The 12,839-nt window shown below is 41.3% G+C and overlaps 1 protein-coding gene across 1 annotated transcript; it reads left to right on the top strand.

Moving 5' to 3' along the window:
• Positions 1–836: 836 nt before the first annotated feature.
• On the top strand, positions 837–1,019 carry LOC102515939 (ATP synthase subunit ATP5MPL, mitochondrial-like). Its single transcript, XM_032491252.1, has one exon. The coding sequence runs from the start codon at positions 837–839 to the stop codon at positions 1,017–1,019; it is 183 nt and encodes a 60-aa protein (XP_032347143.1).
• Positions 1,020–12,839: the final 11,820 nt, after the last annotated feature.

Raw genomic sequence — 12,839 nt, 5'->3', positions numbered from 1 at the left:
TTATTAAGTCCCTCAGGGGCTTGCCCATCCTGTGTTCCCCACAAGCAATACGCATTTGTTCCAAATTTAAACCATCTTAGCTATGTGCTTTCCTACAACAGATCCAAAACAATGTGTGACAATTCAAGGGAAGGTAAAGGACTCACACCAGCCCAAGAGTAAGGAAGAAGGCAGGAAACTGAAAATAATAAAAGACAAGAATTTCTGACATTAACAATAATAGTAGTACTAAAAACTTCAATAATCTTGTGTCATTTAAGGCAAAGCCCGGCACTCTGCCCTCCATAGTTGCACCTGTCATCTTCGTTCCATTCTGTTGCAGCAGTCATTCATTTTGAAGATTACTACTCAGACCATCAAGGAAGGTGCATATATGTGTCGGGCCACATGTTTAAATGAACTTAGGTGCTTGAAAGTTTTTCTGTAGACCTAGTTTCAGCAGGTGAAATTCCCTTGCCTGAAGAAAAGTCACATCGTGTCTACAGTGATGCCAGATAAATAGCACTGTCCATCCATTCGTGGCCCTTCTGGTACCTACCAGCCTTTGGGACTGGAATATATCTACTTGGGGCTACTCTCAAGATCAGTATCCAATATGCAGATAAGACTGCAAGTAAGACATGAAATACAGGAAGAAAATACAAGAAGGTATCCCACCGTCTAAGGCTAGGATGGGCCACATCACAGGAGGTGGTGCAATATGAAACAATTTGTGGCACAACATTGGGAGATAAAGAGCCTGAGTTCAAATCCTTTTTCTAAAAGCAGTTCTCAGTGACCTTTCCCAGGTGTTGGTTGTGGGTTGGAGCTGCCTGAGCCACTGATCTGGAACCAAGATGCTTCAAAGCCCTATTAAGAATGTTTGGATCCCCACAAAGCCCTACCATATCCACGTTTACCAGGAGATTTGGATAGGAATGGGGTTGATGGACTTCAATGTTTATAAAATCAGGACTGCTGATAATATGAGTAAAGTCTTAAAAGCATCCAGTCCTGCACCTGCTCATGGTCACCATTAAACAGCTTTAGGTGGATGGAATGTCAGTCTGGCTGTCTTGGATGGGAACATGCGATATCGTGTAGACTTGTAGACATGCCACTGCCTTCGTGCATGAATAAACGTACCTGTGAGATCCAATCATCAGTAATCAATCAATCAATCAACCAAAGCAGTTCTGTCGCCTCAGGAAAGTCATATAATTTTGATATGCTTTAGTTTCCTCACTTAAAAATTAGGCTTATTGTAGTCTTGATTTGCATTTTTCTGATAATTAGCAATACTGAACATTTTTTCATGTGCCTAGTGGCCACTTGTATGTCTTCATTGGAAAATTGCTTGTTTAAATCTTCTACCCATTTTTGGATTGGGTTGTATGTTTTTTGTTATTAAGCTGTATGAGCTGTTTATATATTCGAGAAATTAAGCCCTTGTCAATCGCATCATTTGCAAAACTTTTCTCCCATTCCTCAGGTTGTCTTTTTGTTTTACTTACGGTTTCCTTTGCTGTGTAAAACTTGTAAGTTTAATTATTTGTTTATTTTTGCTTTTATTTCTATTGCATGGGTAGGTTGCCCTAGGAGAACATTGCTAAGATTTATGTCAGAAAATGTTTTGCCTATATTTTCTTCTAGGAGGTTTATAGCATCTTGTCTTATGGTTAAGTCTTTAAGCTATTTTGAGTTTAATTTTGTGTATAGTGTGAGAGAGTGAAAACAAATATATGTATGTATATGTTTGACTGAAACATTATGCTGTGCACAGGAAATTGACACAACATTGCAAGCTGACTATACTTCAACGAAAAAATTTTTTTAAAAAATCAGGCTAAAAGTCCCGACCTACAGAATTATGTAATAGATGTTCATTGCTCAAAATGTGTCAGGTCCTAGTCATTGAGGCAATGTCTTATATGAACTCTATCAACATTTGCTATTATGATTTCCCCAATTAAGGCAGCAGAGGAATTTAAGAACTAGTTCAGAAAGGGCTGACCTGACTGAGATTCCTTTTGCTAGCAGCCTGTAGTGGGGGTAGGGGTGTAAACGGACATGCTTAGAAGCCATGAGTGCTTTAGGATCTGGTTCCCTGAAGCAACATGAAGTTCCAGCCAGGAAGCAAGCTTCCTTCAGAGCACAGACAGAAGGGCTGCAGTGGCAGGGAAATCTGCTCATCAGGGTCTGGAATCTGCTGCTTGAAATAAAGTTGAGGTTCTGTACAGAATGGGATCTCTCTCCAACCCGCTTTCCTCCAGTAAGAGAGGACACCACTGTACATCACTCTGTTTAATTTCATCAGAGGGGTCTTAACAGTTGTTCTTGGGAGGCTCAGGCAGTTCACGGGTTCATTAGGTGGCGCCATCCATAGCTTTTTGTGCCCTGATTAATTGGTCCTTTCCTGAGAGGAGGTCAAACCGAGGGGAACTGCTGAAGTGAATGGAGCCAAAAGATCCCCGCTTTGAATGGGTATTGGCCTCTGGCCACTCCCAAGAAGTCCAGGGAAGAACAACACATCTATCACACTCAGAAGTTTGCTGCCAGGGACAGGGGGCAGGACAGCATCTCAGGGGAACAGAAAAGGCAGGACTAAAGCAACACGATGAAAAGGAAACCATGAGATAGCTTCTTCCCGAGCCTCCAGCTCATGTTTTGTGGCTTCCAGAGACCTTTGTGTTTGCTTCTCTGAAAATCATTTTCTGTTTCTAAACCAAACTCAGCTTTGTTTTTCAAAGCAAGAACAACAAAATAGTTGGTGTTTATGTGAGACGGCAGCAGATAGCAGGCGTGACCCTTCCCTTTGTGAGCTAATGAACAAAATGGAGCCTATAAACACAGAGGTGGTGTGGCTGGCTAAGAAAACAGCACACAAAACATAGATGAGAAAGAAACATAAATGTATATGATGGCGTCAAGAAATCAAAACATGTTAGGACTGAAAAGCATCTTTTAAATGTTCAAACATCCTTGGACTTGAACTCCTCCATATTGTGACTGTCCAATAATTTTCCAGCCTGAAATTATAAATTATGCCCAGGGAGGCAGAGCTGATTCCTCCTCAAACCAGCTCTAACAGGTGGAAACTTTCTTTTCCTTGAAGCTAAAATCTTAATCCCTGAGGTTTTCAATTCTCAATTCATGTTCTACCTCTGTGTTTAGTTCAGTGCAGAACAAGTCTGGGATTTCCCACTGCTGAGTGTGAGTGAGCAAGTTTATTTTACTTTCCTGTGTCTCAGCTTCTTCGGTAAAGAGAGGGTAACAAAGATATCTATCGAGTAAGGTTGTTGTGAAGATTAAATGAGATAATCCAGGTGAAGGATTTACCATCTGACCTGATGCATGGTTAGTGCTCACTAAAAGTTAGGAACTTCTCTAAGTATTTTGTGTCATAGGACAGCTTTTCAAACATTTTGAGACATTTCGTTATCCAGATTATCATTCGGGAATGCAATCAGAGATGTAGATACATTTAAACACTTTTCTCAAGATCTCCCTTGCCAAGCTTTTAAGAAGAAAACTCTACTGGCCAGAGAATGTGCCGGGCAGTATGATTAGCACAACAGTGAATAAGGCACAGTCCAGGTCTTCCATGAAAATAAGTGGGCCTGCTCATTATCAGAACGTGGAGGGATAGGGGAAAAGGAGACCTAGACAGAGGGACAAGACAGAAGTGGGTGCTGACCCTGGTGGTGGCATTGACCAGAGTCTTGGATAGACAACTTCAACAGCTCAGTTCCCAGCAGGGCAGTGGTTTTTCACTCCCCAGTGCATCGCACAATGCCTGGGCTCACTCAGCAGAAGATATGGAACAGAACCTTACATCTCCTCGAAGGGCTTGCCATTCACGCCGGGAATACGTTATGATATACGTCCTGGAGAGAACTGAGAAACTGGGGATGTAGTCTGAAGTCTGCAATTAAGTAGGTGGTCCTGTGCAAAGGATTGGATGTTTCTGTTCCCCTAAAATTCGTATGTTGAAATCCTAACATCCAATGTGATGATATTAGGAGGTGGGGACTTTGGGGCTTGATTAGGTCATGGGAGTGGAATAGCCATGAATGGATGAACACCTTTATGAAAGGACCCCAGAGAGATTTCTTACCCTCTTTTCACCAGGTGAGGATACAAAGGGAAGTCAGCTGTCAGCAGTGTGGAAGCAGGCTTTCACCAGAACCTAAACCTGCCAGCACCCTGATCTCAGACAGCAAGTCTCCTGAATTGTGAGAAACGTGCTGTGTTGTTTATATCCCTCCCAGTCTCGGGTATTTTGCTGTAGCAACCGGAATGGACCAAGACGCTATATGATCCTGGATAAGTGGGCAAGGGTCTCTGTTCACTGGAAGTTAAATATATGGATCGAGTGTTCCCTAGAACCCTTCAATTCCCAAAGCACAGGTCTTCCTGGATCTTGTAGGGTGGTTCAGGATCAGTGAGGTTCAGGGTAGACCACAGAAGACACTGCGATGTTGGGGTAGAGCGTGGAGTGAAAGCAAGGAGTGGATAAAGAACATATGGAGACGAGGAATCTTCCCTCACAAACACGTAGGAGAGGTTACAATGGTTTCTTCCAGTCGGTTGAAACCTGAACATTAGCCCCTCATGGTCTTGGAACAGGCATCAATTTTCAATCTGTCTTTCCTGAGGATCCTTTATGCCCCCAGGCCAAGGGGAGGACATGTGCTTTTGTTTTTGTTCAAAGGCGGATGCTAGAAAAGAAAGTTAACTTTAGACAATTTTGCTTTTAGTCTTACAGCATCAACTGCCTCAAAAAAGAGTGGTCCAAGGGCCTAAACCAAGGGGAGGAAAAACACAGCAAGAAAAAAGAATAAAATTCAAGTCAGTATCCCAGTGAAACATTACATCAGGTGCAAACTGGTCTGGCTGGAGAGCTGCTGGAGGCCTAGGGAGCTACGGGGTGTGGGTCTTAATGGGTTTCTGCAAGGGTTTGGGGCCCTTGAGAACTTGCACATCTGTAGTCCCTTCTCTCTTCTGATTCAGCCTTTTCCTTTCTTTTGACTTAGTGCTTTTGGAAAAGCCCGATTTTGCCTGCACCTTACATTTTGTATAAGTGTACGTGGTACCTGAGCTCTTCCTATGAGAATCACACACATATAATAAATGCGAGTCATTCAGAAAGACGGCAAGCTCTGCTCAGTTCAGTGCAAGAGTCTGTACCCTAGAGTGCTGGTCCAGTCCTTTTTCCTGATTATGTATTCATTGCACCCCTTCAGCTGAATGTATTTAAGTTCCAGGACCCCCTTTCTTCTCCAAGTTCCCTCTTTATTTCCATTTCAACCAGGAGAAATTTTGTTTCTACCTGGTCAGTGAAGCCTTAAAAATAACACCTGCATTTTGCTGGTTTCAAATCAGAAGTTCTTCCCTTTTCATGGACATAGGGACTTCATTGTCATGAACTCAGAGGTTTAAGGATGCGTCAGACAGAACAAGTCCAGCGAGACTGGTGATGTGTGCATAAATGCAAGTCCTTCTATCTAAGTGAAGGTGGAGTGTAGAGGAACAGAATATGGCAATCTTGGAGATTAATCATAGATGTTGAGCACTAAAAAAGTTTTGAAGAAGTAAATAATTTTGCAATGCCTCTATGTATTCTACCAAATACAAGACTCTTTACTAAGAGAAAAAAAAAAAACCAGAAAAAACAAATGTGCAATGCAAGTAGACTCCCAGTACAATTCCAGTCAAGATAATTGCTGTGTTATCTCTGCAGAGGAATATGAAATTATATGGGAGCAGTAAATTGTTCAGCTATCTTTGAGAATTCAGTGGAGTCCATGAGAAGGAAAAGAAAATCCAGAGGATTCCAGATATAGTGGAAAATGAAATACAGACATATTGCACTGCATTCTGAAAAAAATCTTAACCACCTAATGGAATATTGTTATTCTGGGAATATTTTATTAAACCGGTCATGGAGCCACCAAATGAGAGTTGCAGAAATTTAGTAATTTTAAGAAATAATAAGAGTATTAATTTTATAATATTTTTCAAAGAGTTTGAAGCAAGTTAAGTGGGAGCAGTTAAGAGGAAATAGTGTGACCTTCAGCATATTTTTGTCCCTTCTTTGGGCTCATTTTCCTTATTAGTCAACTAAGGAGTCTGAAGTGGAGGAGACTTGAGCTCTCTTCCAGGTTCAACACCCACAAAATAAAGGAGACAGTCACAATTTTCTTTGGAAGAATGGCACCCTGCATAGGAAATAAAGCTTGTGGCCTCCAACAAGCCACACCATCTCCCCCAAACTAGAGATGTGAGGGAAAAGTTTTACTTGGAAAATTTTATGAGGGAGGTATTTGCAGTCATCCTCTCTAAGTTCTTCTGACAATAAATCATTACGTCTAATTTTTCAAAATCATTTCTAGATTTGATTAGACCTCCAGTAGCCTAAGGCAAGAGTTCCGAACTTGGGAGCCTTGCACTATTGGAGTTGCCATGCACATGCTTCAGGATTGCAGGGATTTCCTAAAGCTGTATGCAAATTTCATGTCTATCAGTATGTATATATGCGTATGTGCATGGAATTATGCATACAGTCGTCCTCATTCCTGGGGAAAAGATCTGTGGATTTTATCAGATTCTTAAAAGGACCCAAGACATTCTAAATGTTTAGGGAGAACTACTGTTCTTATGCAAGGTACATGCTATCGACGGAATTGTGTCCCACCAAATTCATAGGTTGAAACGGTAACCCCCAGTGTGATGGTATCTGGAGGTGGGGCCTTTGGGAGTGTTAACCTAAAACAATAAAATAGCCAGTTATTTTTACCAGCAAAATGGGTTTATTTAGGAGCAGCTATGAATTGCAATCTGGGACATGCAACTATGGTGAACCACATGCAAGTCCAGTAAAGCAAATAGGAGGAAATTCTTTTATAGAGGAGAAAGGGAAGTTGGGAGGGGCTGTTAGAAACAAAAAGTCCATTGGAGGAAGTTGAGAGCTCAAAGTGTAGTGGCTCTTCATTGGCTGAGTTGTGACAGTCTCTCATTAGCTGAGCTGTTGCTAGGCAAAGGAGAAAAACTTGTCTTCCTCCAGCTGGGGACAGTTAAGTCATGTTACTTTCTGCCAGAGATACAAAGTACCACACTTCCTCTCGTGACCTGTATTGATGTTGAGTGGTACCTGCATGAGAATGCCCCCTTCTGGACTCCTAACTCCATTTTAGTGAGGGCTCCCTTTAGTAATGTTCACAAGAGGTGATTAGGTTTAGATGAGGCCATAAAAGATGGGTGGGATGCTTGTGATGGGATTAGCTTTATAAGAGGAGACCGCAGAGAGCTTGCTTCCTTTCTCTCTCTCTGTCTGGCATGGTCATAGAAGACAGCTATCTATGAACCAGGAAGTAAGTTCTCAATAGAGAACCAAATTGGCCAGCAACTGATCTCAGACTTCCTTGCCTTTAAAACTGTGAGAAAGTAAATTTCTGTGCTTAAAGCCACTCAGTCTATGGCATTTTGGTGTGACAGCTCAAACATACAAATACAACACAAAACATTGAATTCATGAGACCTACATTCTAGGCCAATGTATCTCACTAAATATGTCTGTAATCTTGAATATAAAAACAGTAGCTCACAGAGAAAAAAATGTGATAATGAATATATGTATGTTCATGTATAACTGAAAAATTGTGCTCTACACTGGAATTTGACACAACATTGTAAAATGATTATAAGTCAATAAAAAATGTTAAAAAAAAAAAAACCAGAACAAAACATGATTTCCAGTGAGAGATGGAAACAGTTTCACTTTGGATGTCCAAATTATACTTATATTTTCCATATCATTTTGAAATTGAATGGTATAAATTAATTGGTTTTGATTTTCTCTTTTATTTTATAGATGAAGAAATGGGAGTTTCCCCTAGCTAGCTAATGAAGGACTAGCTGCAGAGAGGTGAATGCCCACCCCACTAGGCTGTGTGCTACTTAAAATCAGTGAGCTGAAAGGTTTTGGTCTACAGTATCCAACACTGACACAACATGGAAACATGTCCTATAATTTCTGGTGGGTGGAGTAAAATGTGAAACAATCAAATAATGCCTATTTTAAATATGAACAAATGACTATTTATAATTGACTGGATTTCCTACTTAGGAAAATCAACTGAAAAAATGATTATCGTTGTTGTATTACAAATGAAAACTTTGACCCTGAGGAGAACCTCAGGAAATGACCCAAATCTCAGTACTAGTAAGAAGTAAAGGCTGTGTTTGAAACCTAGACTTTTATACTGCAAAAACCTGAACTGTTCAGCTTGGCAAAGGGCCTTTCATTTGGCATCCACTTAAGAGACTATTTAAAAATACATAAGTTAATTATAGCTTATGCTGGTTTCATAATATGAGTTGAGCTCATCTTTTGTTTACCTTCTAAAATAATTATTGGTTCCTCCTTGTAAGTCTTAAATAACTCACAGAGTGTAAAATATAAATAATTCCTAATAACCATTTTAAATCATTTCCTGTGTTACTGTCGTACTCGTGTTTTCCGCTTTCTCCAGTCACTGTCAATTATATGTGTCTATTACAAAAAAGTCATTCATTAATATTTATCAAGTGCCCCCTGTGTGCTGGAACAACATGTGTTTTCACTTTTGTTTTGTTTTTTGTTTGGTGGTGGAGGTACAAGGACAGGGACTGACTGCAGAATGTTTTATCTTCAAAGACTTACCATAGGAGAAGAAGGGCAAACAGACTGGTAATTATAACGCAATGTATTATGTTCACCACTATATGGTTGGATAATTTAGTATATATTATTTTCTTATGATAGTAAATCATATGTTGTTGTATCTTCTCATCTCTAATTTGTTGTTGTAGCTTCTTAAATCTTATTTTCCTGATTACATTTTCCAAATATTTATCTTTTTAGTCAAAGATTCAGTTCCTGAAGTTCTTTTGCAATTCTGTGAATCTTCAAGTGTTTAATTAATCTGTTTACTTTTTCTCTTCTTTCTATTACTTTACTTAGGATTTTAGTTGTTGGTGTCTAGCTTTTCAGTATGCTTTCCTTCCATTAATTTCAGCCAATGTGTTTTATGTTTATAAATCACTGGCTGGTGTTGATTGAAGACAGACTGTAAAACAAAGAATAATTCATCTTTAGGCCCCCCAGGCAAACAATACTGGAAAAGACATAAAGCAGGCAGTGGGGCCTTCTGTCTGTCAATAGTCATTTGCTTCTCCTCCCAAATCCTTTTAGAGAGTGCCCTCATGACAGGCATTTGGATCTTCTGGTCGGGTTCCAGACGTATCCATGTTGGCATCAGTCGGGTGGGTTGGGTTCTAATTCTGACTCTGCCTTGTTAGACAGGAACATCTTTACCTAATTGCCTAATCTTCTTCAGCTTTGATTCCTGCTTTGGTGAAAATTGAGGCTGATAACACAAGCTTCAGAAAAATGACATGAGGTATATGGACGGAGTAAAAACTTTATCCACGGACATAGAATCTCTATTTTCTTTAATCACATTAAATAGGGCTCCTCACCTCAGCTGGGCAGGAAATTTAGTCTCAGTCAGTGCTTGACCTCACCAGCTGCCAGTGTCCATGGCCTCTGACCTTCAGGCCATTCTGGTTGCTATCACATCACCATCGTCTTCATTTGCTGTGGGTCCTGGAAGTCTGATGGCTTTGCTGGAAATTCTGTCAATGTTTAGCTGATGGACATGCTTGTCCTTGTCTGATGTGGACTGCTGCAGAACAGGGCTGCCCACAACGGAGGTGCGCAACGGCCTCCAGGTCCAGCTTACACAACTGCTTCTCTTTCTCTTTTCTCTCTTTCTCTTCTCCAGTTTCTCTCTTTGCTCCCAAAGCTCCATGGTTTGCATGTTTCCTGACCATAAACAGTTGGGCGGCCCTGTTACAGTAATCCTCAAAGTTGTCCCTTAATAATCCCATATGGTGTTTATGTCCTTGTGTAGTTCCCTTCCAAATTGCACCAGGGTTAGTCTGTGTGACTGATAGCACAGTGCATAAGTCATGGCATGTCACTTTCAAGACTGGGTCCTAAAAGAGAGTCTAGTATCTGCCCTGTCTTTTTGTGTCATTCACTCTGAGGGAACTGTTGTAGTTAGATAAGTGGGGGCACCAGGCGGATAGGTGGAGGAGAGTGAGGATGGTCTGGATGATGGCGATATGCTTGCTTTTAGAATAAAGGGGCTTTACTTTCTCTAAATGAGTGCCAGCAAGAAACCGGTTAGAACCCAATAACCACAACTGTGTGGTAGTGACAGGAACCTAACTGGATATGACCCAGTGCTCATTGTAAGTAATATAATTAGCATTGCAGTTTAGCAGCACCCCTATAAGTTTCTCTGTGTGCATCATGGGTAAGGACATGAACAAAAGGGGACGAGCATGACTAAGCACTCTAGGGGCAAAAGTCATCGATCAATCGAGACCACCTCTAAGTGAGGGAGTAAGAGAAGGGGACCAAACAAAGACCATTGCTGTCCACCCTTGAGTCAACCTGCCTCCTGTTCTTGGCCAGTAAAACCTGTAAAATCTTTCACTCTACAATGCTTCCATCTCCTGTCTGAATTCTTCTTTCTGGTAAGACAAGAACTGGGGTCCTTTTTTCTTCCCCTTTTGGGGTAACAGAACCAGCTCCCATGTTGTGCAGATACACGTGGCAGCTCTACGGAGAAACCCACATGAAAAGAAATTGACTCTTCCTGCTGACAGCCATGTGAGCACGCCGTCCCAGAAGCAGATCGTCCAATGCCCACCAGCAGTCACGTGGCTGCAACCAGTTCCTAAGTTAGTCAGCTTTTACTGTCATAATCCCACATAAACTTCACAAACATTTAGTGAGTTTCCGTAACAAACATCTGTTTCTTGTGGCTGTGTGTCTGGTGCTGCGTCTCTGCAGAGCAGGCTTAAGTCTGCCCTGTGTTATCCTCTCATGACAGGGTCCAGGCTGGAGAAGTAACCTCTGTGCAGGAGGTGCTGTTCTCATGCGGGAGTCGGGAGCCCAGAGGGTTGGGGGAAACTTGCAATGCCTCTTAAAAATCCTACTCAGAGGCTTTATTGGCTAAAAGGTACGTGGCCAAAGTTACACCTGCTTTCCTTCCTCTGGTTTAAGCATGTCATGTGACCAGGACGAATGGGGAAGGGAATAGAGCACCTCCATGGGGTTCAGGGCAGAGAACAAACATTTGCTGAACAACAGTCTAGTCTACCACCTCCCTGCCCAGGTTGTCTCTTACTGGGCAGCAAACCACTGCCAAATGCGATGGCTTAGAAATACAGTACATCGATATGTCCTGTGTCTGTGTGGCTGAATCAGGCTACTCTGTGAGGTCTCTCGTGACACTGTCTCAGATGGTGGCTGTGCCTAGGGTCCTTGCAGGGTGCCTTCACTCATGTCTGTGCCTGGGCAGGAATGGCTAGAACAGCTGCTGCTCTTTGGATATTTCTCTTCTCTGCACAGTCGGTTCACGGGGCAGCTTGTGCTTCCTCACAGCATGGTGGTCTGAAGCTAGTCAGACCGCTGCACGGTGGCTGGCGTCCCTCAGACAAGCCTTCCAGCAGGGGGATAGTGAAAGCCTCTGGCCCCGTGAGGCCTGGGCCTTGGAAGCGGCAGTTTTCACAGGTCCTATATCCTGTAAGTCAAAGCAGCCGCATCACACCCACTGCCCAGATCCATGGGAAGGGACTGGTTCAGTGAGAGAAATATCAAGCAATTTATGGCCATCTTAACTTGTTTAACAGCATAACTATCACTAAATGGAGCTACGATAGCCTTTTTTTTTAACAATACACTTTTCAGTCTTTTTTTTTTCACAATAGAATTTTCAGTTTCACCATACCTTTGGGTGTTTCCTTTGTGACTTGAGTCCTCAGTAACCAAGAAATATGTACTTCATATATTTCCATATATTCCATAATGCATAGCAGGGAGTGTCTTATCAACAGTAGACCCTCAGAAAATGCACAGTGAATTCAGTTAATCTCCCTGATACAAAGAGAACGTGTCCCAGCAGAAGCAGAACTCAGAATTAGTCGGGAACCCTGAGTTCTAGCCTGAGAACTGTCATGACTCTGCCGTCTTGGCAAAGATGTCTCACTGCCCTAGACCTCCTTTTCCTCATCTGTCAAGTGAGATGGTCTTGGTGACTCTTTTTAACAGGAAGGAAGAAAAAAGAAGAAACTGAAATGGAATACGGAATTTGCATCTGTACAGTGAAATGCCAACACAAATAATGTTTTAAAATTATTTGATAGCATGCAAAATGCTTCTGATACATCTCTAGGTGAAAAACTGCAGACAACAAAGCAGTGGATATTATATGTTAAAAGCAATCATCTCTTGGTTGTGGAATTAGACTTAATTATTACTTTGAGGTGACTACCTTACCTCAAGAGTTATTTGTTTAGAGTAGCACACACTCCCGAGTAATGAAGTAAGAGAAGATAAACCCCTAATCGGAGATACACTTTTCAGCCATACAGTACAACTCTATTCTGTTGTTGAAAACAGTGCTTTAACACTACTTGAAGATATGAGAATATGTTTGCAATCTATTTGGGAGTGATAAAAAGGCAGATTACAGAATAGAATACACTTTGATTAAAAGCAGTTGACTCTGATGGTAGGATAGCCTTGATTTTCAATTCCTTGTATGTATTTCATTTATTTTCCACATTTGTATAACTAAGCTTATTTTTTTCAGAAATTAATGCAAATTATTGCTATAAGGAATGCAAAAGATGTAAAGAATGCAAAAGTCAGATGATGTTTGAAATATCTTGATGCACATGTGGCCTGTCTACAAATTCTTTTTAGATATCAAACATGGGTAGCTTTAAAAATCACTATTTCA

Source organism: Camelus ferus, chromosome 2 (assembly GCF_009834535.1).
Source record: "Camelus ferus isolate YT-003-E chromosome 2, BCGSAC_Cfer_1.0, whole genome shotgun sequence".
Taxonomy (NCBI): domain Eukaryota; kingdom Metazoa; phylum Chordata; class Mammalia; order Artiodactyla; family Camelidae; genus Camelus; species Camelus ferus.
Note: the sequence above shows the minus strand (reverse complement) of the source record. Positions and strands in the feature narration are given on the sequence as shown.

What these genes read in the sequence shown, in the direction of transcription:
- LOC102515939 (XM_032491252.1), top strand. Translation starts at nt 837, where the DNA reads ATGCTTCAAAGCCCTATTAAGAATGTTTGGATCCCCACAAAGCCCTAC.